Below are 27,414 nucleotides of genomic sequence, written 5' to 3'. Positions count from 1 at the left end.
GTGTGCTGGATGGTGATAGGTATTTCTCAGCAAGATCAGCCTCCAAGCAGGGCTATGGTCCACATCCTATACCAGTGACTGCACAATGCTGCTGGAGTAGAATTCAGGGCTGGGAGAAGTGAATGCCATGTGCATGCTTCACTTGTATTGTCTGTATATGAGTTTACCTCTGCATTCTCCTCCAAGGTAATACTTCTGTTATGGGGCCCAAACACATAACACAACCCAGAGTCATGATTCATATTTTATTTCTTTTCACAAGCAGGAAAATCCACAGATTAAAACAATCAGAATAAATCAGACACCTCAAAAAATCACAAAGAAATGTCTGTTAGGATGAGGAACGAGGCTTAGGCTGAGTTTAATCCTGAAATCCAGCTTGAGATGTGCCCCAGCACCAATACCCTAAGCCCACTGAGACATGACTTTCCAGGAGGCATGTTCCATCATCCCGGAAGCAACAATGCAGCAGATCTGGAGCCTGCTGCTGATCTGGGGGCATCTCCCACTATCGGGATTCCTGTAGGCTGAAACAGTTGGCAGTAAGAGAGCAGATTAGATGTTTGGAGAAATGAGGACAGAGAGAATCCCAGAGAGAAAACAATATGATCCAAATGACTAACGGCAATGTGAACACCTTGGGAGGCCCTGCCCTCCCAAAGGACTCTCAGGAGAATGTCTCTCTGGTTTGATCAAGTATCTTTGCTATATCACGGCCTCTCCCCAAAAGAGTGCAAACTCTTCCAGAACTGTGCAAACTGCCTATAAGCATTGTCACTCCTTTGGCAGACAGACCATGCACAGTCTTCCTGTGGAGAGTCCCCAGAAGAGCACATAACTTCTCACAGGAAGGACACGTGGCAATCACTTCATGTCTGGCCTACAGGGCAATCCAGCAAAGATGACATTAGGAAGTCCAGAAAACAGGGGCATAGAGTACAGTTACTGGAGGCCCAAGGAATTCCAATGCAGTCTTAGATGAAGGGAACATKCTGAATCAGAGATACACAGTATAACGCCTGAGGCAGGGAGAGATGGCTGGGTTTTGCATGAAATTTTGTGAGCTTGCTAGATCTGTAAATTGGTTAGGAAAGGGAACAGGGAAAAAAAAAAAAAAAAGCTAGGACTCACACCTACCTCAGTGACAGAAAACATTATAATCAGCCAGAGCCTGCTCCTCTGCAACAGGACAAGAGAAAGCCAAGTTACCCTTGCATGGATTCAAGTACCAGTTTCAACCCTAATGCCCCGTGGTTCCACACTCACCTGGATGGTAGTAGTCATAAACCCTGACATGTCCTGGCTTCAGGTTGGTCACTCCAATCTCCTGTTCTAGATGCAGGACATATGTCTCAGGCGTATGGGTCAGCTGGAGAAGAGCAAATGACAGTTCAGTTAAGAGCCATGTCCAGTATTCCTCATCTACCTTTGATCCTAAATAGGTAGTAACAATTTTGTGGAGTCAAAGATAGGACTTCAAGATAAATCTTGAATATCCTACAATCCCCTCTACTATCCCTGCCCTGGATTCTCCTCACAGTTCTGTTAATGTCCTCCACTCCTGTCCTGCAGCTTCTCTAGTGGCACACACATACCTTGTCCAAGTAGATGGCAACACCTGCTTGTGTTTCCTCAGTTCTTCTCACAAAATGCCAGTGCTGCAACTGGGATAGGAGAGCAGAGGAAGGAATTAACTTGAGTCTTTTAGAAAGGCAAGTTAGAGACATCCCAGCAAAGTCTGAATGGACAAGTTCTCATTCATTCATTTCCAGACTTACGTTGGGCTCTCAACCCTTCCAGGCTGAGCTTCTTGCAGGGCCACTCACCTTCTGCAAGACCTCAACACAGGAACATAGCCTAGACAGCTGTAAAGAATTTCCTGAGCCAGTTGAGCAAGAAGCATCACCATCCTTGAGCCACAAGGAAGGAGCTGACAATAAATGCTCTTATTTAGTTTTAGTGGCAGAGGGCAAGAAATAGTGAAATTGCTCAAAAGAGCCAGGCAATTCTGGCTACATAACCTCCCTCTCCCTTCGGGTATCGATGATCCCACTGACACCACATGATTATACTGCTTCCAGGCTTCTTACAGACGTCCTGGATTCTGGAGCCAAGATGAATCCAGAGAGCAGGGAGACCTCCACGATCACCATATTGGAAGTGGGTCTGCTCCCAGTGTATCTGGGGGAAAAAAACAAGTAATCAAGAGAGTCCCTCCCAGCTCCTCCTTCCCTCCACCACCATATCACATGTGCAGAGCTTTCATCAGGCAGCACAGCTAAGACCAAGGCCAAAGCAGCCACATTCCCTCTCACAAAGGCCAGAGGATGGCTGCACTGCTCTGTTCACCCCTAATCTGAAGTAATTCTACTCCTCACCCTATCAAGAACCAAACCACTTAGAAACTCCTCCCTAAACTCCTCCCTCTATCTTTCCTTCCCATCTCTTCCATCTGCCAAATTCACCCTCTAAACCTTCTGCCTGAAATGTCTGGTGCCTGCATTGTATCCAAGAAGCACTTCTGCAGTTCTCCAGCCATGCCCAGCCTTTCTTCCCAATCAGGGCTGTGTCTTTGAAGTCACCTGACATCGACATAGACAGTAACAGAGTATATATTATCCTTGGTGCAATTGACTGGCTTGGTTTTCACTCGCAAGGCAAAGGATGAGGAGGCCTGTGGGAAGAGCGTGTTGTACCTCAGTACCATCTGCAAGCAGAGTTTAAAAAAAAAAAAAAAAAAAGGAGAATAGGAGAATAAGACCTGGATAATAGGTTCTATATCACCTACTGTATCTCTTCATTGACTACTCTAATCCTTAAACTGTGGACCACAGCAATTACTAGAAAAAACATACACAAAAACCAGCACTATTACTTCTTGTGGTAGTACCACTAATACTTGTGGTAACATCACCACAAATAAAGACCACTCAAGATGGAAAACCTCCATGATCCTTCCAGCTGAGGTTCCTTTTCCTCTCTGTTATGCTTTAAACTCATCAGGCACAAAGCACTGGAACCGTTATGCAGGATTTCCATTCACTGACTGGAATGACTCTGGGAGCCATGGAATATCACATTTCTATTCACTATGTCTCAGAATCTCCCATTCCATGAAGTGCAAAGTGCAAAGGGCTGGAACTGAAGACTAATTAATGTACATTTCCTTGCATGCAATTGCAAGGGAGACTCTGATAAGATAATGAGCAATAGGTTGACATAGCACTGTCTGCCATGTACAGGGGCAACCTACCCGTGTAAAGACACAACAGCTACCATGGACCTGCACAGAGAACTTTCCTGGAATTTCTGTCAGTGCCATCTCCTGCACCAAAAGTCGGTTCTGATTGGAGATTTGGAACTTCTTCCCAAAGCCTCTTTGGGATTTCACGCTCACTTCTGCAACCCCTTTTGTGCTGTACGTCAGTGCTGCATACTTGGCCAAGGCCTGTAGAGCGACTACTGTGTCCTGAAGAAGAAGGAAAAATGCCATGTTTACACATTTGCCCTTTTAGGGATCTCCAGCTGGCAGACCCAAGACACTTAAACTAAGTCTCCTGAGGATCTCTCTGCCCAAGGACCTTTTCCTCAAAGCAYTCACAGTGTTAACAATCACATTTCCACAGATCTTGCAGAGATCCTTTCTCAAGCAGCACTGCCTTCCCTAAACCTGTGTTACCTGTGTTGAGGCAAACCCTCCATATGCATTCTGCTGCCTGTTGAGCCAGGCAACAATGCCAGATGCTGTAAGGAGATCAGCCCGTGTGACATTTGGCTTGGAGAGCAGAGCCAAGAGGACATAGGCTGTCAACTCCACATCTACAGAAAGTGGCTGTGACCAAGGGCTGGTGCTGGGTGTCTTGGATGGGGTCTGACTCCAATGGATCTGCCCATCTGAAAAAAGAAGAGATTGGATAACACTGAGGGCTGTCAGGAATTAAATGCTAAGGCCTAGAAGGCACACTGGCTAGGATGAACAAAATACACTGAGTAAATATCTCTTGGCTATATACCTCACTGAGTGCATCCCAATTCTATGTATGCAATATCTATTCTGCAATATCCAACACTTCATATTACATATTAAAGACCCATTTTTCAAAGTGATGACCAAAAATAATATGCCAATAATCTGCATACACAATAACTCCCAGACATCTTGCCCCCTCACTACCACGTTTGCCAGGCCTGACAGCTACCTGATAGTAGCTAGCTACACACTAGCAAGTCCTGAGGCTCAGGCACTACAGGAGGTGGGGTTGCTTGCCTGCTGCTCTGGCACTTTGAAATCCTGCATAAGAAACCTCACTTTTCTCAGGGCCTAACCTCCACTTCAGGAACCCTCAAAAGGCTAGAGATTTCAGATAAATCAGTGCCCACACCATAGTACTGCCAACAGGTAGCTTAAGTCTATAGACTGGTTTGTGAAACACTAGACAGAAATTAAGACCGAAGGTTAAGGTTACAGTCCTTTCAGTCTGTGTGGTCTGTGAGTGCAGCTGCAAAGAGAATGCCAAGGGAAGTGCAGGGCTGTGCCAAGACTCATCCTTCGCTGACCCATCCTTCGCATACTCACAAAAAAGGCTGGTGCTGGGAGACATTTGCCTGATATTATGACCAAGGCTCCTAAAGGCTAACTGTCCCTCCTGTAATGTTCACCGAGCACTGAGGCTCCATACCTTCTCTGATTGCCTTTCGGTCAAGTATAGCGAGTAGTTCTTGCATGTGATGAGTGTCCTTAGCCAGGGCGAAAGTGTAAGCCAGTAAGGCCTGTGTGTAAGTGCTGGTAATTTTGGGAAGAGAAGGAGTAATACAGCCCAGGGCTTTTTGCACCACGTTGCTCTACAGAGAAGACATACATTGACATTGGTCACAAAGATACCTGTACATGCATGTGGCAGGCAAACTCAAAGTATACAAGCAAAAGGATGTATTAGCATATGTTGGCATAGAAAGCGTCTTTAAAATTAAATTAAATCTTTAAAATTCAACTCTGCTTCTCAGTGGGGTCAAACCTACACTCTTCCCTTAATTTCATTGTTGCGCCACTAAGCAGTGTATCTGCAGCTCTATGCTGGAAGTGTTTGACAGAGATTCCTGGCTACCTCTTCTTACCTGGTCACAGGTTTCAGCAGTGCTGTCGGTGAAATTAACCCTCTTATTGCTCGAACATGATCCCACATCTTACTTTCCAGGTWACAATATAAAAAAAGCAAAAGTAAACATTCCAAATACTTTTATCTACTGTAATAACCAAGATTATTGTGTTCAACTTGCTTCTACAGTGCCTTACAAGGTCACTTGGATTTTCCAATTTCTTTGGAATATCAATACAGTTATCAGGGAGGAGCAAATGCACTGGTCTCAGCAGAGCTGTGTTCCAGCATTTAGCTACACTGTTCCAAGCATGAGCTAAAGGCTCAGAGGGGTTGCCTGACCCATATTTGTGCATCTCCATCATTTTGTGGTCGCCTTCTTCCAGTGGCCTCTTTTCAAGTACTGTGAGGATCAAACAGGTGCTACATTTAAAATTTATTCTTATACCTAACCTGCTGCTCATATCTTTCCCTTTTAGAAGGGAGAAAAGGTAATGTCTTTGTCACTTGGGTGCTTTCTAGACAATGACATAGTACTGCTGGGTACAGCCACTCATTCACAGAGATGCTTATTGTACCTACACATTAAGTAACAAACTAATTTATTTTTTCTTTGTTCACTTCTGGTAAAATTTAGCAGGATAGCTAAGCTAAACTTCCATCCTTAAAAAAGACACAGCACACCAATGTTCATATTCTGTAAATGACTAGAGCAAACAATGTATTAGAGCAAGTCTGTGGCATTTGTTCAGGGTCTACCTTATTATTCATTTCACTTCTTAAATCACTTAAATCACAGAAGGCTAAACAGCACTGGTCTTCATACAATTACCAAAATTCTAGAAAAAAATGTTGAAGTACCAACTATGATTCGCCAGCTATTAATATACATCTTATTACCTTGTCTAGAAATAGTCTGATATGCATTATTAGCCTTCTAGCTCCAGTATCTCCTGGTGAAATTAATATAAGGATTGACAGTGGCGCTCTAGTGGAATTCTTTTCACACTTAATGTACTCATCATGCTGTTAACAAGTCATGGTGTTCACAACTGTATATCGTAAAGAAGCATGTAGCTATCCTGTAAGCAGTCATGTACTAACTATGGAACTGTTTCTCTACAGCATGTAATTTTTTTCCCAGCCAATATAAGCAGTCCAGGTTGTCGCAAGGGATCAATTTCCATCATGAGGTGGGGGTGGAGTCTTCTTTGAGACTACCTTGATTTTTGTCATACAAAGMATGCCTGAATATTAATTTACTCAGGACCGTATAAAACTTCTCCAACCTTTTCCCAACATTTCAATGCCTAAATTACTTTCATGAATCTTTTAGGTATGTTTGTAGGAAAAAGCATGTTCTGTTCTGAACCATACTGAGCACATTAACTTTTGGAGGACATCCTCAAACTCTTTCTGAGGATTTTGATCACCAGAGATTGTGTATTCTTATAAAACTATTTATAATTCTACTAATGATACTTCCTGGGTGCAATAGGCATTATGTTTCCCATTTTATGTACTACTGATCTGCTCAGCGAATTCCTTCACTGAGGCCAAAATGAGCACTATAAAACATGTTTTAAATTGCTTGYCTGTCATTACTTATGACTATTTTTTCAGTCATGAACATTTTATCTAAAAACAATGGTCTTTACATATGCATTCAACTGAGTAACTGGTCACTTTCAGATCAACAATTTCTTTAACTTCTGCTGTAAAAACGTGTTCCTCACTCCATAATAATAATTCTTTCTGAGATAAAAATTCTTTTTCCAACTTCTCTGCAGCATGAGAAATTCTATGAAGTCTCCTACTTTAAGATAACTCAGGTTTTCTAGTATTACAAAGATCAGAAAAATGAAGCTTCTTCCTCTGTGGATTCACTCTGCACACTGCACTTCCACTGATTCGTCATGCAAACCGCTTTGAGGTTTTGAGGTCTCCTTTTCGGGATATTTCTCAGGAATCTGGGGTACAATCTGGTTTCTTCTCAGTCCCTGCTTTCCTTCTCAAATTACGAAACTGGTTTTAAAGATTTGTTACAAACTCTTCTTTCATTTTGATTTTGCACCACTGGGATGAAAGTCTTTGTCCTTCATTCTGCTGTGGAGCACAATAAATGTCAAATATTTGTGATTCAGTTTCATAAAAGCCTCCTCCTTTCAAGTCAACTCAGACTCAGACACTTCACAGAACCACCAAATCAAATAATTCAGGTTTGGAGGAATCTAAGGAAGTCTCAGGTCCAACCCCTTGCTCAGAACAGAGTCAGTTCTGAGATCACACAAGGTTGTTCAGAGATATATTCTGTTGAGTCTCAAAAACCTCCAAGAATGGAGATTGTTAAACATCTCTAGGTAACTTGTTCCAACATTTGATCGTCCTTTTTGATAAAAAGCAGGTGATCTAAAGGATGTCTATTGCAAGGAAGAAGGTTAATTTCCAACTGTCTCCCTTTCTTCTGTGCCCATTGCTTGCAACTATAATAAAAAGCACTATTCTTTTACTTACTCGTTATATTTTCAGAAAAAAATGCTTCTCAATTTTTTTACCAGTTTAGTTGATTAGATTTTTTTTTAATTTCCTGTATCATGGAGTCTAGTAATCAGTTGCGATCCTCAGCACTTGTAAGGGGTCTCTCTCATTATTATTTGGGTATGCAATTCTGATTTCTCTTAGTTCATAATATGTACCTCTCCATAGCACCTCTTTCCCAGACTTCCAGTGTCTGCTAAGTAAAACACATTAAAAATATTATTATGGCTATTTATTTGACTGCAGGAGCAATGACACCCCTGCTCCTGAAGAAATCATTGCTATCTGTGTATAGTGCTGTGTCTAGAGCATTGGGAAGCAAGGAACAGTTRATGAAGAAACAAGAATTAGCAAGGTCTGGAACACAGGCATGCTGTCTAGCCATGACCTCCTTCAGCCGTTAGTTACCTAACTCTTACCTTCTCTCCCCTGCCAACAACACCCTCCCCATGGGATAGTTGAGGTCTTTTTGTGAGAAATTATAAGTCCTTCCTTCCCTACCCCATTACTTTGTCCATGAGCCTCTCCAGGATGCTCTCACACAGGTCTCAGTATCCCACTGAGGCCTTCAGGATTCAGATCTGAAGGCAAGAGCATTGGGAAGAATATCAGTGTTTACCTTTGGTGTCTCTCCTCTCTCTAAGTATGCAGCAGTGATGTAGGCAGCCAAGGGGACTTCTCCATCCACACCTCCCTACATAAATATAAACATGCACAAACATCCAAAAAGCAGGCAAGGGCCATACAGAGGCCTGAAGATTTTCAGAAAGGGTCCCACCTTTTCCTGCCTTATTCACATGAAAAAGATTAAAAAAAAAAAAAAAAAACTAAAAAAAAGAACTGCTGGTACACTTAAGAAGAACTGCTTTAAATATGTCCTTGAAGGTGCTGTGGTCCCTACCTTCATGAATGTGTGGAAAAGTTGGCCCACATTTCTGAAGCATCCATTGGGAAGCTGATGGAGCTCCAGCCACTTGAGAGCAGCTTGGATGCCCCTGTTGTCCAGGAAGATGTATGGTTTGGCTTGGGCAAAGCATTTGACCACAAATGCAGTCAGCCTGGTTGGGGAGAGAAAAGAAAAAAAAAGGTATGTGAGCATATGAGTGGGAACACAAGCAGAATGAAATAGAATAAATGAGAAAGGGAGGGGGAAGAGAGGGAAGAAAAAGTGGAAAAAAAGAAAGAATCTACAGAGAAACTGAGAAAGAGGAAGCAAATTGCGGATTTGAAACTAATAGATGTTTTCTTTCTCACTGTAGTGTTATTTCTAATCTGCCTGTCCACTATCACCCTTCATGTCAAGGATTGTTGCACGTCCCTAGTGTGTCCTGGCATGTAAAGCATTTGAAACACTGAGTTCAATATGACTGAAAGGATTCAGTGCAGAAAGTTGCCCACCCTCCAGACTGTCAGATAGCAGATACTAGCAAAAAAGAACCCAGGGCTTACCAAGTATTACCATATTCATCCCTGGTACCAAATTCACTGTAGGAACCATCAGGGTGTTGATACTGCAGCTGTATCTGGTACCCTAGGAAGTAGAACAGGACTTTAGTACTCAAACCTCAGAATCGTATTTGCAATCAGATCACTAGGCAGGGAATTGAGGATGTTAACACTATGAGTGGTARAATACTCTTGGAGGAAGGGGATTATGCACCAGAGGATTATTTGTAGGGTGAACACAGGGGTAAAAGAGGAAGATGGGCCTGAAATCCTTGCCATTGCTCAGGAATCCTGCAGCTCTCTCCTTGATCTCTGGGGTCAGCTGTCTTGTCTTCTCCAAGTACTGCAGCACATAGACAATAGGGGCAAASAGCACCATGTTCTGTTCCCCACAGCCATGGGGCATCTGCACCAGGTGGTCCAGGTTCTGCAGGGCTGTCCCCATCAGGTCACCTGAAACAGATGATAGGTACCTTGAGCATCTGCTGGGCCAGGCAATCAGCTATTCACCTCCAGCAATTTGTAACCAGTCTCTAGCAGTACACCAGGTAGCACAGCCCCAGCACAGCAGAGCACAGGCAGCTCTGTCCAGTCCTCTGTGCCCTGCATATTGGATGTAGACATTCCTATTCTTCCAGGGAAAGCCATTAAAAAGAATGACCTCTCCTCTGTTACATGTTTTAGCCCACCTGGAACCAGGAAACACAGTTACATAAACGGGAGACAAAAGGCAGTGGGGCCTCAGAAATTGTTAGAAAGGGTTTAGGTGGTTTGGGTTAGGTCTTTCCTAGATATATTATCAGAACTGAATTCCTTACCAGTGACTGAGATGGTGGCTCTGACTGAACCTTCAATGACATTTAGAGGCAACATCAGGGACACAGATTCTTGTGCTGGATTCCCTGGTATCAGAAGGAGCAAGGGGTGTTAGCAGGACAGAAAGAAAGAAATTTTGATAAAAAGACCATTCAAAATCCCCAGAATATCTCTGTTCATGACTGTTTCATACTAACATCCCATTTTCCTGTCACAGCGTTTCCAAATCACCCCACAAACTCCRTCCCTTCTCACCCTCAGCTTCCTCTGTCCATCTCATTATGACTGCTCTGTTCTGCCAGTCTTCCTTCTCAAGAGGGTGAGAGGATCTTCTAGAAAAACTCTATGGCAAAAGCCACCTTCCTACTTTTCTCTAAATAAGTTACTGCATTTCATTTCAGAATTCAGTTGTAGTAATATGTCTTCTCTGATGTCCTAGTGCTCTCAAAATCTGCTACTTGTTCCACCATATACCATAAACTTCAAGACAGCAGCAGAAATCCAAAGTCACATCCACCAGCCTGGCCATGTTCAGTAGTCTGCGTTCATTTCCGCTGGCTACATTGGCCACAYTAGTATCAGGAATGTTTATATTTAAGGATTGGATCCCCCAGTTCTAATCAGGAGAAGCTCCTGGTGGCATCAGAACTAATGTATGCCTTTGACAAGCTTGAACAGTTTGACAGAGGAAAATATTCCCCGAAGTGGAAAGACCCAGGAGGTAGCTAGACAGGGAGAAAGTGGATGAGCACATTGAAAGGGGAAAATGATCTACCTTTTTTGGGACACAGGATGGAGCTGTGCACCTTCTCTACCAATACTCCTTCTGGCTGTTGGAGCATATAAAAGTAACATTAACAAGCAGATAGGATTACATGTGGATTAGAATTAGGTATGGAAAAAAAAAAAAACAGGTTCAGGCTCAATCACCAGACTGAGTAATACCACTGTCACATAAAACTAAAATTATTTTTAATTATTTATTTATTATTTTAATTAATTACTTATTTATTATTTTAATTAATTATTTAACTATTTTAATTCGAGATAAGAAAAAAACATGTATTTTCAGAATAACCTGAATTCTGAATGTATCTGAAATAGATGCTTTAAATTCTGTGGACGGCTGAAAAGGCTCAGCTGAGGATGGAAGACATGAAAGAGGGTATGTGTTTAAAATTTTCTATTTAGAAGCCTGACCACAAGCAGAAGAACAGAGTGGAGGGTAATTCCACACCTCCCACATCCATCAGCCCACATGGTTAAGCCCAGCTCAGGGCTTGAGTTTAATTACATGTCTTGAATAGCAAGGGGCAACTCCCAAAATTGACCTGCACAACATCTGGGGATTGTACAAAGCCCACTTGTAGATCTAKGTAAGAGAAGAGCCTGTCTGACCCGAACTAGAAGTAGTTTGGTGATTGTATCTTTCTGTCCTTGGACTGGGACAACTGGAATCTCTTTGCCACAGAGCTCTTCGGTGGCCACGGCCTCTGTGGTCAGGGTGAAGTTCATTAGCCCTGAAAATAAAGAAACACTTAGCACAGCAAGTGTCTTGCAAGAAAGCACTTTCAATTAGTACAAGTTAAGTCATCTGTTGGCCATGAAAAATTGGATCAGAGTCATATATTGCAGGAGGTTCTATACCTCTTCACACAGAGTTAGGGATGTTTAAGTTTTTAGGATGAATACAAACCCACAAGTTAACAAGACACACACCCCACTTGCTTCACTTCATGTCAGCTCTTACAAAGCATCTCCACCTTGGCCTCATCCCTGCCCAGCAGCACCACCCCAACTCCCTGTTATCCTCACCCAGTTGCTTAGCTGTGACACTCCACTGAAATGTCTTAGCTTCATTGGCACACAAGCAGCTGCTGTAGACAGTGTAGACACAGTCTTTGCATGGCTTCAGCTGAAAGCCTGTGGACTCCTCTAAGGTCACTTGRATCTGAAGTGGCAGCAGGGATGAGACAGTGATGAAACACTTATCACTTATCCTAAAACAGGCCATGGACCTTGGCCATTCCCTACCCACCTATACCCTGCTTTCCTTGCAGTACCTCTGACAGGGCTCACCTTCATGCATTGCTGCAAGTAGTTGAAGACTACAGCCTTCAACTTAAAGGTYTCCCACTGGATCACCGAAGACGGCAGTCTGAGATCCACGAGAAAGGGCTTGAAAACAAGCAGGCTGGAGGCTGGTGCAAGTCCAAAGCCATGATGTCCTGTACAGAACATTCCTGCCTTCCATTCTGTGACAGTGTCAGGAACAGTTACAGTGATATTCTTGTTCCCACTGGGACTGAGAAGTGGATAGTAACAGAAACTTTTAACAGAATCTCGTTGTATGCAGCAACAGGTGACCTGATCTGCCCTCTTCTCCCCCATATATCCAGTTTGCTAGCCTAATTCAGAACTTCACTGAAATTGTAGCCCTCGAGGCACAGGAAAAAACATCCGGGGACACGTCGTTCAGCTGAATTAGATGTACCAATACACACCATCCTACGAGCAGCTGAGGGGAGAAATATTTACAGGATCTATTTCAGATGTCCAATTTAGGCAGCTCATTTCCAGCCCTGCCTCAGGTGCTTATAGCAACAGAACAACAATTTGACAGGGGACTACAAGCCTGGAAGAACCCTCAGTTATTGTCATTATTTTCCATAGACATTACTTTCCCTTTGTACATCTAAAATGCTTTACAGCTGTCAGCAGTTTTATATTCTTGGTCTGGGGATGAAGAATTAGGAAATAGAAGAGCAACAGGACTGACAAGACCAGTAGAACTTAGAAGAAGGGACAGATCTAACCATTCACTTTTCTGTGAAATAATGACAAATTAAAGTCCAGTATGGAGACAGGGCAGAGACTTGGCAACTTCTCAAATCACGAGACTACCACACAATATGGTGGTCTATACATGGTGTGCTGCTACCACAACAGAAATTAAAGCAGCCCTCACTAAAGCTAATCATATTTATCTCCAATCATGACAGGCATTTACTTTCCCCTAAAGAAACTTAAAGAATTTGCCAGTCACATGAAATCAGTTACATGTTCAGTTGCTCAGATCTGGCTGGTGGACAAATTGTGTAGGAGATATCTTCTGGTAGCCAGTCAGTGAAAAGATAGATGTAGCYGGAATAACAAGGGAGGTGAGGAGGGCAGAAGTGGGGATGTCTCACATGTACAGCTGCCAAACAACAAATTCTCAAAGTTAGAAGTGACAAATCTCCAAAAATCCCTCCCCTGAAACTCAGTGGGAAATGACCGCCCAYAGCAGCGCTTTGCTCCCTCTCATCTGTGATTCACTACACACTCTCATAATTTTGAAAGCACCTGCTTCCTGTTCACGTGGGGAATCCTGGAGGTATAGGGAGCAGCAAGAAGGAAGGGAGGCAGAAATGCCAGATAGAAACTCCCTCTCTGGGGCAAAAAGTATGCACAAGCCATCTAGAATTCACCCCATGTTGCCCTGTCAGCATTTCATCTCATAACCCCTCCAAACTCAAGCGCTTTTTCTCCCTCACTGGTCCTGATCTTCTCCCTCAGGGAACCCTGTCCACTCACAGAAGTGTCAGCCTTTCAGGATAGAATTTGTGGTCCTGTGACAGGGTGCCAAATGGATCAGTTTCTCTTACATYCCAGGATACCTCCCATGTGCCCAATTTGAGAACTGCTAGCCCACGGGGCTACTATAAATTGACTACAAACAGTAAAACAAACCTTTACAGTAAAACAAAGCTTTTCCCTACACCACACCTACTTTCCTATAAACACATGCAGCCTGCTTCCATGAATGGATACTACTTCTGTATCATCATTGAACAAAAAAATATGCACAGGATGCAGGTATCAGCACTAATGAGAAACAGCCTAATAATAATCAGCTCCATGAGATGTGTTCTTAGGTGTCTTTCTCAGCATCTTATAGTCTAAACCTGTTGCATCTGCTACCAACTCACATCATGCTAACCTGCTTAGACTAGGCCTCTTTGCTCAGCTTACTTACCCCACAGAATACAAATCCCATATCCAAGTTTCTGGGATATATTTGTGAATTTTCTCCTCAGTCAGAGAAACAGGTGAATGCTTAGTGGGATGATGGGTAGTTGTTGTCAGATGCCCTGTTAGAAATAACAAAAACTCAGTTAACACAGGATCCTTGAGTCCTAGTTTAGAGCAGATGAGCACAGCTCAGGACACTCAGGCTTCAGGTCATCCAGTCAGCTTATAAGAAGCAATGTACTGGGACCTAAAGTGCTAGCCTAAAGTTTAAAATCATTTGCCTCATTTGATAGGACTCAGGTGCTTTGGAACTTGTGTTTGTAGGCACAATAGGAAGGGCAAGTGGTTGCCTCTAAAATGAGATTTGGGCAACTCTCTAACATTTCAGAGCTGGAAACCATTAGTTCCAGACAGCCTCATATTAATACTCAAGGTTTAGAGACATGAAATATTTTCCGTCTGTCATTTGCAAATAGAACAACTTCTGCTTGTTGTCTGAAATGCAGGAATTCTTTCACTGAAAGACGGAACACCCCATCTATAAGAAAGAACAGTTGGTAGATACTTACTCTTATATGCTCTATAAGACTGGGCAAACGTTAACATGGGCGCTGTTCCCTTCAGCATAGTAGTTGATTGAGTAGTTGGACACACTCTTGGTTTTTTGATATTGGTGTTGGACAGAATTTTCAACCCCATTTCCTATAGGGAAAAAAAAACAATAAAGGAATTGATGCACCAGAAGCTCATCTTTCCTTCTCTGCCCTCTATCCTATGGCTTCCTGTTCCCTTATGCAGTGAGGACTTAGCTGTACTTCTGGCTTGATCAATTATTCTGTGCTTCAGTTTAAGAAGGAAACATTCAGTTGCAAGCATTCAGAGTTGATTTATCATCTGTCCTGARACAACCAAATTTTTCTTTTCCAAACATAAGCCATCTAGGTACTAGGATGCCTAGGTACTAGCCATCTGCCTGCACAGTGCAATCCTACTACATAATTAAACCTGGGCAAGCCAAGTCCCTCAGTAAAACTGAATTAAATAAGAAATTACATCCTCTGTCATCCAACTAATGTGCAGTAGCCATGCAACCAGTTTGTTCTTGGTCAACAATTTCAAATAGCTTATTCAAGGAATAAGTGAATTATAAGTATCTAAAATAGACCTGTTCCCTACATTATATGTAATGCCATCCCTAGGATATTGGTAAAATTAAGGGATCACACATCTCTCAATTCATGGATTACCCCAGCCAATCAAGCATTATTACCCTGAATGCTGTAAACACATCAGCCTGATCAGAATCTGGGAATCCACACAAATCATCATCTTCAGACACTTGGTGAGGATACCCGGAGTTAAACACAGATGGGAACAGCCCATAGATCTGTGAAAACAAGAATCAGCAAACTACCAGTCAGTGCAAATAAAACCTAGTATTCCATTCCTCTAGCACATCCAAATCTGAATTGCTGCCAGCTGCCATATATGACAGCACGCCAGAAAGCCGACTCACAGTCATTCTTCTCTGGTTCTCCTTTGAGAGAGCCAGAATGGCCTGCTGAACTACTAAGCATGAGATCAAACAACAGAATCTGAATATGGATTTGCCACTGATGCACTGAGTGACCTTGAGCTTCTTTCCTAATACATGTCCTGTAATCCTCAATCCTGCCACAGCGAGAGCAATACTGATCCCTCTAGACAGTCTTCTGAGTTCTTTGGGAGATAAGTTCTGCACAGCTGCAATAGTTTGTCTCTCTCTCTGCATCTTCATGGAAGATCTCTCCATCTATCATGCAAGTAGAAGAAATCAGAGAAGTCACTCACCATGGAGCTGCTGAGCTCTTTTTCTGGCTTTAGTTGAAGAACACTCTGATCCACAGCCCTGACAGCACATATGGATCCAGGAGTTGCCGAAAGTTGGAGATTGACCTCTGAATTAGGAAGGGTCTCAGACTTTGAGAAGCTCAGCTCTACCTGGAGGGGAAAAACATATTAATGAGACAGGTAGAACATGAGTGAGAGCTCTGCTGTCAGCCACTTCCTGAGCAGGGAGAGGTCCTACATGAAGAAGGCTTCCAAGGACCCACAGACTTCTAAGGACCCCCAGGAATATATAAGAAAACATAGTCTGGAGTTTAGGCTGGAGTTCTGGAAGGAAGAATGACACATCACATGAAAGACAGAGAGAGAAACAACTATCATCAGTGCAATGCAGCTAACAATACTGGAGATATTATTGTGTCAGAACACAAAACTTCCTCTGCCAACTAAACCAGCCAGCCATCCCCACAGCCTTCTTTCTGTTCCTATTGGGGTCAAAAAAAAAAAAAAAAAAAAAAAAAAAGCCTAGTCTTTCTCTCAAGTGAGTTTTTCAGTTTGGTCTCAGTTTCCTGAAGCACTTTTTGTTCATGTTTGAATATGGCTGTCCATGGCAGATGCACAGATGTGCAGCAAGGCTGATCTCAGTCCTCAGAAGCCAGTGTTTGGAATGCAAGGCACAGCCAAGGAAGTAGATTCATAGAAATTTCACAATGACCACAAAACTACTTCTTCCATCAGCAATTCACAACTGACTGTCCAGCATCAAATACCAGCAAGTTCAAACGCCTGCTAAGGCAAGAGAGCAGCCCTTAGCTCTCCCAAACTCACAGTTGCAGGTTACACTAATGCATTAAGTGTGTTGGGTTGTGATCCTACTGGCTTGTACTTGCTATACAAGCCTACAAAGATGCATACATGCAAAAATTCTCTGCATCTCCCAACAGCCCCCCAAAAATGTTCACCACATGCTTGCTCCACACATTACAGCATCCTTCAACATTCACATAATGMAGTCTACCAGACACAGTGCTCCACACGGTATAAGCCACACAGGGCTAAACATATTAAGTATTTTTCACAGTCTCTTCATTGATTGCAGTACATTGATCGCGTACATTTAGTCATATCCTCAGACACGACTCTTACCTTATTTCTGAAACACACGGAGACACTGAAGACAGCAGAATCTGCAATGATTTTTCCATTAGGAAACATGGCATAAACCACAAGTTTTGGAGCTGGGGCATAGATCGAGTTGAAGGTAAGAGGGATGGAAAAGACGCCTTTCAGCACTAGATGGAAGGAGGAGAGAAGAAGAGAAATAAGCAGTTTTGTTAATAGAAATGGACTCTAATCAGCTTTTGCCATCATTATGTATATGCCTATTTAAAATCCTTTCCTCAGGTCTTTTAGATCCAAGGAGATTTCTGGAGATCACTGAAAAAAATCAGCAAGTCTCTGGACCTTCTATTCAAGATCAACAGAAGGAACAGAAAGAACAGAAGGATCTTGCTGGTTCTATTCACTACCTGAAGGAGATCAAACAGCTACTTGGAGTTTTAGCTTAGATGTACAAAGCATGAAAGTCTTGGAAATAATTCAGAGCCTCCCATCACCAAAAATGTCCTATCTTATCACTAAATAAAATGGTCTTTTTTGTCCCAAAGCACTTTTACATAAAGAAAGGACAGATGGAGAAGCAGAAGACAGTGAGTCAAGACTCATCAAGATGATCAACTACTCAAACTACTCCTAACTACTCAAAGGTTATTTGGAAGCACAACTGCAAATCAAAGGAGGAAGGTTTTGAAAGAGGGTAAGTCTGTAGCTTCACGTTCCTTGCAGAAGCAACAAAAGGAGATTTCTTTGAAAATAAAGGCAACAGAGGTTGAATAGAGGTTGAGAAATGCTGAGCATTGACTTCTCATTGACAAGCAAAAGGCTACAGAAAGAATAAAAGTTAGAAACACAAGATGCTCTGATGCAATACAAAAAGGAGAAGCCATTTCAATATTGCAAAAAAGCTTATACCATGTATCCAAGTAAGTGGGGGAATCACAGAACAGTGAGTGCACTTACTTCTTGGCAGCCCAACCCAAATGGTCTTCTGACCTGTGTGGACTATCCCTCCCTTCCCCATGACCTAGGGAAAAAGAGAGAAAGAGAAGGGAATGAGAGTCATACAGTCTTTAAAATCACTATCCAGAACAAACTGTTCCTGAATTTGGAGATTAATGGTGGGAAGACAGAGGAGATACAGAGGTTATCTCATTTTCAGACAGCAGAGGAAGCTTAGGAGATCAAGGGACTAGGACATAAAGACATTTTAAAAGGCACTAAATCTCGTATAAGCAAAAGTCCTATGGAGTGACAGATGATCTTTATGAGAAGTTCATCACATAGTCCAGGTCCTATTAAGAGTAGCCCACATAGAGACTGAAGTAAAACTTGTAATAAATGGATTTGACATCTGCCATCTTGGTTCTGAAGGACTGAATACACCTTTTGAGGTCTCTTGGCTACTGAAGGACTTTGTTAAACATAGAGCTGGGATCCACTGGCAGAGAGCAATAAGTATGAAGCTGAGTGCTAATGCATATGCATAATAGCTTGCCTGCATACGAGGACTAGTATCTAAAACATTTGTATTCATCTGGCATCAACCCCCCAGGGGAGACAAATAGCTGTTCAGGCGTTGAATGTTCCCCAGATAGTTAAAGCTTTTGTACCTATGAATATCCCTGGTATACCATTCCTACTAGGGTAGATGGATGCAGCTGCAGCAGCAACAAATACCACTTGGGGAAGGAAAGATAAGGCACACATCTGCTGTGGACCTGTGCAGGGCCCAGGAGAAGGGAGCTACCTTTCCTCCTATATTTACAGCCATACGATCAAAACCAGAATCCAGCCCCATGATGGCTGAGAATGGGCTTTCTTTCCTGATTTAAGACAAATTTATTGAGCAGCTTGAAGCTGTAGAGATAATACTCTCGTATCTTATGCTGACCCACCAGCACTTCCCAGAAACTCACAAAGTAGGAGAAAATGACACGTTTGGGCCCATGTTCCAGGTCTTCCTGGTAAATTCTGAAGTCCACCTCAACACTCCGCTTTTTACCACAGGGTATCATTTCAGGCACACGGACAATAGTGAGGAAACTCCTGCTGGTGCTGTAGAATGGATGTATGGAATGAGTAGCTTTCCGGTAATTCAAATCAACTGTCCCAAGCTTTCTATCAGAATCTGAATGCAGAACGCTTGCCTGGGGAGATTAAAAAACAAACAAACAAACAAACAAACAAAAAAACCCCACAGTTACAGAATAAAACATTTCTGATGGGGAATGAGAACCAAGATCAGATATTCCTAGCCTGCAGATGACCCTACTTAAGGCTTGGTAGGAAGCTTAGGGCACGCCTGAGCAACCTGAGCAGCCATCACACAGGTCTCTGTGTGAAGAGCTCACGAGTAGTGCAACTAGGATCAGAAGGAGCCAAGGTCCAGAACATGCTCAGGTGTTTCAGGTTTGAATTATGGTCCTTCAAGAGGGCAAAGTGGAGAAGTCAACAGGGCAGTAACTAGCTCCAAGATGCTTGCTTATCCCTGCCTTGCACAATCAGTGAGACAGACTTTTCTTCACCCACCTCCAAGGAGGCTGAGGTACTGTTCCAAGCAGTTGTGTTCAGGCTAAATGAAACTGTCCCAGAGTCCCCAGTGATGTACTCTTGCTGAAACCACTGCTCACCATAGTTTCCTATGAGGAGAACTTTTTTGTTCTTCAGTGACTTGCCTTGATAATCAGTGACTTTAATCTGAGAACAGATGAGGAAAGAGAGGAGCCCAAAAGGGTCTAATCAGTGGCTGGAATATCTTACTTGCCCAAGTCAATAGCAGCATTTCCCAGGTTAGCAAGGTCATCCTTCCAGAACTAACAACCCCTCCAGAATTAACATTGTTACTGATTACCTGTTATATTTAATTTATGTTACTCTGTTAATTCACCTGTATGATCCAGGTGTGATGAAATTCCTATACTCATGAAACAAATCCACCTCTCCGAAGCAAAAGGCCTCCCAGCTACTGAAATTCCAAATGATTGGTGTTTTTATACCACACTTATGTATACCCATAACATCAACTCTACCAAAGCTTATTTGGCAAATGACATCTTGAGAGAACAAACAGTGTCATTTTTGATGATGCATGATTTTTTTCTGTGAGTCATGGCCTCCCAAGGTTTTTGATGGAGGTAGAGCACAAGAAGACGTTGTTTGATAATGGTCATTGTGAACACATTGTCCATTCTCTCTTCTCCAAAGGACTGTAGCTGAGAATTACCTTCCCCCTGTACATGTCTCCAGCATGGTAGTAAGAATTCATATCCTCAAACAAGGTCATCCCACCAATCTTGGATATGAGTAATTTGTGGGAAGCATTGACCTGTATCTCTAAGTAAAAGCAAACAGACAGAAATGTAAGAGAGGGAGTGAGGAAACCAGGCACACTCAGCAATTATCTTGCAAAAAGACTCACTGATAATAATACTGTTCATGTTTGACTGGACACACATTGAATATCAGAGAGATTGATTTGCCCAAGCTCTGGGTATCTGGTGCTCCTCCCAGTTGCTTCTAGACCTTAGAAAGGTCCCTAAATTTTACTGCATGAAACGGGACCACAGGCATTCAGAGCAAGCGGGTCGTGCCTTCAGGCACCAGTGGCTCTGTCCATATCTTCATTAGATTGCAGGCCTCGGTGTGCTTAGAGAGACAGGCTTAGAGCCCTTCCAAGTGTGAAGTTCTCTGGTGTTCCTGATAATATCTTTGCATCTTTATATGCTTTTTCTAAGACTCTAGAGACATTTCCAGTTACCTGAGCCATTTTCCACAAGTGAAGCCTCTACATGTATGCTATCCTGGTAGTGCCAGAAGTCTTGGCTAAAGGAAGACAGAGTCACATTTGTGAAAAAGCATCCCATCTTGTCTGTCTGAAAATAGAGAGAGAAAGGAAATAAAGTCTGCACAAGGCAATTATGTTAGAAATTATCCAAAGGTGAGAGAAACAGCATGAAATTCCTGTTCACAAAGCGTTTGTCTACTCTGTAAAGGACCATGAAAAGCTAATCTGACTCAGAGAGATGCAGGAGGCGGCATTCCACTCTGAGAACTCCTCATGCTAATTCTTTTTTGCTTTTTCTGTGCTGTTTGACCATTCCAAGAAGACAGCACACCCAAAGAAACACAGTTCAGTGAAAAAAAAAAAAAAAAAGAAAAGAAAATACTATTCCTTGACACAATACTATTCCTTTTCCAGGGTATACACTATTACATCAGCTTACACGCAGGTCAGAGCAACTGCTTGTTTGAAGCAGCAGTTATTCCTTGAAGAAAGGGACTCTGCTGAAAAAGTAAATACTAGACCAAAGACATCAAGGTCCAGCTTCCCTCAAAAAATCAGGTAAGTGGTCAAACTAACAACCACAGCAGAGTTACACTGTGAAGTGTAACAGGAAATGGAAGTGTACTAGAAGTTACAGTTCTGTAGTTACAGGAAGTGTAACTAGAGAAAGGGAAAATCCTTGAGGATCAAAGATGCAAATCTCACACTCTAATAGCCTTATGCTATTTTGGGGATTAGCTGCTGTGTGAGGATGCTGGACCTTACCCTTCTCCACCAAGTGAATAACAAGAGTGAAGCTCTAAGCAGTTTGTATAGAATCTATGAAATTTTTGCCTTTGAGCAGAATAAGGTTCCTGAAATGTCACATGGGTTTTGGAGATGGGGATTGGTTACTGCCTTTTGTGAGCAACAGAGGAATCAGAACTGCCAAGATGTTGTCTCCAAGAGGGAAAGGCATCTTTGAAGAAGTGTGAGTTTTGCTCTGGTCCTGCGCTTCCAGATATTATTAAAAGTTAAATAAAATAATCTGCAACTCTATATGAAAATAACAGATGGCGGTCAGAAATGTAGAACAGACATGTGATACACACCAGGTCATAGTTGCCAAACAGTTACTAAGAGTCAGCACCAATAGGCTCCATGGCCAAGCAGCCAAAACTATGAGGCAACATCACTATTTTTTCAGCTGAAGCCACCAGCATTGTCTTGCCTCAGCCTGGGGTTTAGCATAAATGCCGCTGAATGGGATTCAGCTCCTGCTAAGCAGCTTACCTGGTTGTTGAATTCCTGACAGAGATCAGATTTTGAAGCATTGTACAAGAATGGGGCTGTTTTCTGACAAAGTCTCATATATACCATCCCCTGGACACCTTTCCCATAGGTATATCTGTTTGGGAGAGAAAAGAAAGGAAGAGACATTCACACACAGTGACCGAATGCAGGGTTCTCTCAGAGTTAGTTTGGATATATTGAGAAACAATTTCTTCATGGATATTCACAATCTAGCACAGTGGCAGCTGTTGAGCAAGTATAAGAGGCCTGAAGCATTAAACATGGTCAGGCTTGGACATTGCAATGACAGGAGAACTTCAAATTAAACATCATAGCTGGATGATAAGTTATGACTTCCAAGAGCTCCCTCAATGCCCTTTCCCATTATCTTTGTCTATCTGTTTAGGTCCATGGTAAGGTATCCAAGGGCTCTGTTCTCAGAAACAGGGGTACTGTGTGTGCTGACTAGATGCTGACTTAGCACAGAGTGCTACACTTTCAGTAAGCATCAGCTATCATACTCTCACAATACACTGGTGGTATTTGCTATAACTGCAAGCATGAGTGATTCAGAATATTCATTTACTGTTAAGGCTGTTAAGCCTAGTGCTACCCTTAGATTGTAGTTAGGGCGTTGACTTTTTTCCTTCTCTGTAGATTCCCCTAAAGCATAATCCAAAAAGACTTCCCTTCATTTCCCATAAATTTGTTCTACAGTGAGATGAATATCAAACATCTGCCATGTTCTACCCCCAAATATCTGCTTGTCAAAGAGTAAGCTGTTGCTTCATCTTGGACTTCTGAAATATTTTTAGAGTAGTGACATTACAGTAACAGAAGGATGCTCTCAAGAATGATCATGAATGATGTGATTCATCAGAGTGCTGAAACACCTACCTAGGGAGACTCTGGCCTCCTGTAAGTGACCGCTAGTAAAATTTCCCTGAAACCCACAGTTTCATATGACCAGTTGATACAATCAGCTTATGCTCAGGTTAAGGTGGAATTTAACAAAGGGCCCACATCTCCAAGAAGAATCCTCACCTGCCACAAACCCGGAGTGGAAAGGTTTTATCTAGTGCATAAATCTTAATTGGCCCCTCAAAGGACATGTCAAATTTTGGCAGCTCTGGAAGGAAGAGACAGAGGACTGTAAGGAAAAATGTCCATGAACAGTTAGTCCAGAGAATCAACATGAAGACAGACTGTGATGGAATGAGAGACAGGAATTAGAGGGAGAAGGTGGTAGTGAGAAGGGTAAATAAATCACAGAATCACAGAATATTCAAGGTTGGCAGGGACCTCTAGAGATCATCTAGTCCAACCTTCCTGCTCAAGCAGGGACACCCAGAGCATGTGGCACAGGGTGGCATCCAGGCGGGTTTTGAAGGCCTCCAGAGAAGGAGACTCCACAACCTCCCTGGGCAGCCTGTGCCAGGGCTCTGTCACCCTAACAGTGAAGAAGTTCCTCCTCATATGGAGACGGAACTTCTTGTGCTTCAGCTTGTGGCCATTACCCCTTGTCCTATCACTGGCCACCAATGAAAACAGCTTGTCCCCTTCTTCCCTACATTCTCCCTTCCTGAACTTATACATGTTAATCATATCCCCTCTCAGCCTTCTCTTCTCCAGAGAAAACAGGCCCAGTTCACTCAGTCTCTCCTCATACGAGAGATGTTCCATTCCCTTAATCATCTCAGTTGTTCTTCTCTGGACCCTCTTGAGAAGCTCCATGTCCTTCTTATATTGGCGAGAGGGAATGGAAGGTTGCTGTTGGCTATCTTASAGATTTGTGTGAAGTTCTTGGTTGATTGTCCCTTTCCAAAAATAAACTCAAGCATGTCCACGATACTCTGTTTCCTTCTGAGAAGAAATTAGTCTCCTGGTGCAGGTAATTAAGGGATGAAAGAGAGGTGGGATAGTACCGTGCTTATGACTTTCTTGAGAAGAAAATTCTTATAACCTTGTCTTGCCTGACACAAGGACTTGCAGAAGTCAACTGCATCAAAGCTCTAGGACCATGCACAGCACTCCTCCCACAGAATGATCCAAGGTTCAAAAGCAGTCACTCTTCTAAGCCTCAGCTTAGGCTCTTTTCTGTACTGCTTTTCTGTACTTGGGCTCTTTTGTTACTGCTCTTCCAATCTGCTCCTGGGATGGTTATCTTGGGATAACTATTCTGTTTTCTGGACCAAAGTATGAGTTCTTCTTTGGAACTCAGATACACTCTCCCCAACTCATACCATACTCCTGAACAGAGAAGCTGGCAAATGCCTTCCCCTTGGTTACGTTGATGACATATGTCCCCAGCAGAGGCTCATCAGTTAGCTGGAAAGACAGGTCTGCAATGCCATCTTGGGGCATCACATCCAGCCATTGTCCTATGCGGTTGTTCTTAGGGTCCTACATCCACAAAAAAGAATAAGAAATAATTTTGTCTCCATGTGCAATATAGTCTATGTTCAAGAAATGCTGAAGATAATGTAATGCTAGATTCTTCTCCTCACATTTGGTTTTCTGTCTACACTTCTTTAAATCTCATCTCTAGAAATGATCCTTTACAATTCTAACCTCTTACCACAAAGGTCTAAATGGATCTCATATCTATACTCTTGCAAGTCTGGAACATAATGTAATGTATTTTTTACAAAAGAAACAGAAGTTATAGGGAATATGTTATTTCAAGAAAACTTGAAGCTCTACCAGTCCAGTCACAGGTCTAGAATCTACCAGGATTATAATATAAATAGTACAATGAAATGGCTGCAATCAACATTAATATAACACTAGATTTCGGCATCACTCACCTGGATAAATAGGGAAAGCTGGGGAGGAAAAAGAAAAAAGGCAAAAATATTAGAAGAGATAAAAACATGTCTGCAATACACACAGCATAATCCACAGAACTTTGCCATCCTTCTGACATCTCTTATTCTAGGTGCTTTCCTCTGGACACTCATCAGCCCTGGCCCAGGGGTGGATGTGGGGGATAAGGAAAATTTGGAACTATGTCAGAGGAGCCAGAAAGAAAGRAAGTAGGATTTAAGCATGGAATAATGTAATCTCTTCTACAGACATCCAAGYCTGGCTTACCGAGTCATTGAGTCCAATGAAGTCCTCATCCAGAGTCAAAATACGAAATTTCACTGAGGTGAAGAAAATCAAGGAATATATTGAACTGACTGTATCAGATCTCAGTCTTTCCCTCAGAGCACAACTCTGCTCCATCTTTCTCCCCTGGTTCTATCTCCATTGTATACATGTATTTGCAGTAAAATCTAACACATTCACACATGTAGGCTTTGGACCATCTAAGATGTCTAATCACCACAAACTAGATGTCACAAACACAAAAGTATCACCGCACAAGAGACACTTTTTCAAAGTCTTCTGCTAGGACTGTTCATGAATCTCAAGCTACAGCAGTCTTTCCATGAAGTGTTATTAGCCCTCATAGTCTAGGCTATGGTTGCTCCCATCTATAGCTCTCACCTGTCTGCCCTGGATAATAGATGGGCTTGTCTGTCTGGATGAAAATGCCACTGCTTGCCTTGCGGATCAGGACCTTTTTCTTCTCCTTAACACTGACCTGTTGGCCTGTGATGGTCAGAATTACAGTGGCAATTTCCTCTGTGCCGTTAACTGGAGGTGCAACCTAAACAAACAGAGAAGAGCATGCAGCCCCCAAGTAATGTTCTGATGGTCACCCCCCAAGTAATGTTCTAATGTTCTGATGTTCCTTGGGCTGGAATTCATGGCAAGGTGGAAGTGGAAGARCTAACCAATCCCTCTTATTATGTCCCAAGATATCCTTTCAAACATCCAGACTCAGATTATTTTCAGCTCATACTCCGTCAACACTATACACTACACTGTAGCAGTGGACCCTGCAGGTCATGGACTCCATCCYTTTTATGACTGGCTCAGGACTTGCTCTGGGGACAAGGAGGTGACTGAAACCTTTGGTTCTCCAGACCTGATGAGGAAGATGGGCAGGTGCCAGAAAGGTGGGAGATGGTAGCACAGAAAACAGAAATTAGTCTGTAATATAGCCTCAAAAGCTAGACTTTCATGACTTACCAAACATGTACGAGCAAGAAAGCCATATTATAAGGCCAGAGCAAACCACAGGGTTTTCTTGTCTCCAGCAACTTCATCATAGAAAATGTACAATAGAAGGGTTATGGCTTACATAAGCTTGCCTTATCTTAGATCTCAGTTAAATTCTCACCAATGATGAATCAGTTCTAACAAGCACATTCATTCCTATCCAATTGCTTTTGTTGCTCTCTCTCTCCAGAAAGTCATGCAAGTCACCATTTCCCCAAGCTTTCCCCAAGCTCTAGCTGGGGAATTGTGCAAGGCCTTCATAGAAGAGCCAAAGCTACCTCACTTGGGCTGGAATACAGGAAAACGAAAAAGGTAGATTCTTTTTGTGTACACAAAATGATGGTAGTGTTTCACAAATGAAATTCAAAGTTAGATCCAAATAAGGACTTCAGTGTAGATAAGGGATGCTGTGCTTGGCTTGGTTGATAGGTACCACCCATCCTCCTCCTAGAAGACTCACTCCAAGGCAAAGTGGAGTCTGTCTGGGAGTATTTACAGTTCTTGAAGAGTGAATCAATAAGGGCATTTGCCTGGTATAACTCACCAAGAACTTARTGCACTTGAAGGTCTTCTCTTTCTGAATGGTTTCTTGCATTAACAAATCACGTCCTGTAGAGCGCTCCAGGRCCAGATTCACTCGAATCTTTGCTTCATAACAGGTAATATGAAGGCAGGCAACTTGGGTGGATGGGTAGCGGAGATCTGCAGGGATCACCACCAGGTAATGTCTGGGGCAGGGCAGAAGAAGACATCAGCAGTGACATTAACATGAAAACTCAAAGATGCAAAAGAGCTTCCCAGCTTCACAGTCGCCAGCAGCCCACCACTGGAGAATTCCTCACTGCTATGTAAAGACTTCAGTCAATATTCAAAAGCAARCAATCCCACTGAGAGGACTGCTTCACTGCTATTGAGAAATAGTTTCTGCATGATTACAGACCTATATTCTATTCAACTCTTTTACTTTATTCATCTCTGCAACTCCCCAAATTAATCTCTTGGTATCTGCAGTCTTCTGGTAGATTTGAACTCATAGCATCACAATCTAGATACCAGTGATGTGATTTGGCATGGAAACTAGAGAAACAAATATATCCGGGCCTAAGTTCTTACGTGGAAGCCTCCCTACTCCTTCCCCTCAAAAAACCTTCTATTTAAACTCACAGGAGTTGATCTAATGCAAGGCATGGAAAGGAAGGTAAGAGACTCAGCTGCCCTTTGAATTCACCAGAAATAGTAAGAAGTAGAATAGCTGGCTGCATGGAATATGACAGATCTACCTAGATTTAAGCCTTTATGAAGAGAACGAAAACAGTTGTTCAGCATCACTCACAGTTGGTGAAAAGCAGCTGCAAGGTGAGGCAGAAGGCTCAGGAGAATGGCTATCCACAT

The 27,414-nt window shown here is 42.6% G+C and overlaps 1 protein-coding gene across 1 annotated transcript; it reads right to left on the bottom strand.

Annotated features, from left to right (window-relative positions):
* Window positions 1-285: 285 nt before the first annotated feature.
* LOC112952046 (alpha-2-macroglobulin-like protein 1) lies at window positions 286-27,414 on the bottom strand. Its single transcript, XM_026044829.1, has 36 exons — window positions 27,356-27,414; window positions 26,567-26,750; window positions 25,405-25,567; window positions 25,006-25,058; window positions 24,720-24,737; window positions 24,156-24,315; window positions 22,957-23,041; window positions 21,913-22,027; window positions 20,614-20,728; window positions 20,080-20,189; window positions 19,386-19,553; window positions 18,773-19,003; window positions 17,817-17,880; window positions 16,884-17,029; window positions 15,741-15,890; window positions 15,181-15,297; window positions 14,480-14,612; window positions 13,915-14,029; window positions 11,976-12,201; window positions 11,712-11,847; window positions 11,295-11,416; window positions 10,672-10,726; window positions 9,899-9,982; window positions 9,357-9,533; window positions 9,084-9,165; window positions 8,536-8,692; window positions 8,254-8,328; window positions 4,680-4,842; window positions 3,680-3,894; window positions 3,254-3,469; window positions 2,583-2,707; window positions 2,091-2,181; window positions 1,596-1,664; window positions 1,267-1,369; window positions 1,138-1,179; window positions 286-527 (listed from the first exon to the last, which is right to left on the bottom strand). The coding sequence occupies exons 1-35, from the start codon at window positions 27,412-27,414 to the stop codon at window positions 1,139-1,141; spliced, it is 4,323 nt and encodes a 1,440-aa protein (XP_025900614.1). The 3' UTR covers window positions 286-527; window position 1,138.

The sequence above is a fragment of the Nothoprocta perdicaria genome, unplaced genomic scaffold (genome assembly GCF_003342845.1).
Source record: "Nothoprocta perdicaria isolate Ctin4 unplaced genomic scaffold, notPer1 scaffold_386, whole genome shotgun sequence".
Taxonomy (NCBI): Eukaryota; Metazoa; Chordata; class Aves; order Tinamiformes; family Tinamidae; genus Nothoprocta; species Nothoprocta perdicaria.
Note: the sequence above shows the minus strand (reverse complement) of the source record. Positions and strands in the feature narration are given on the sequence as shown.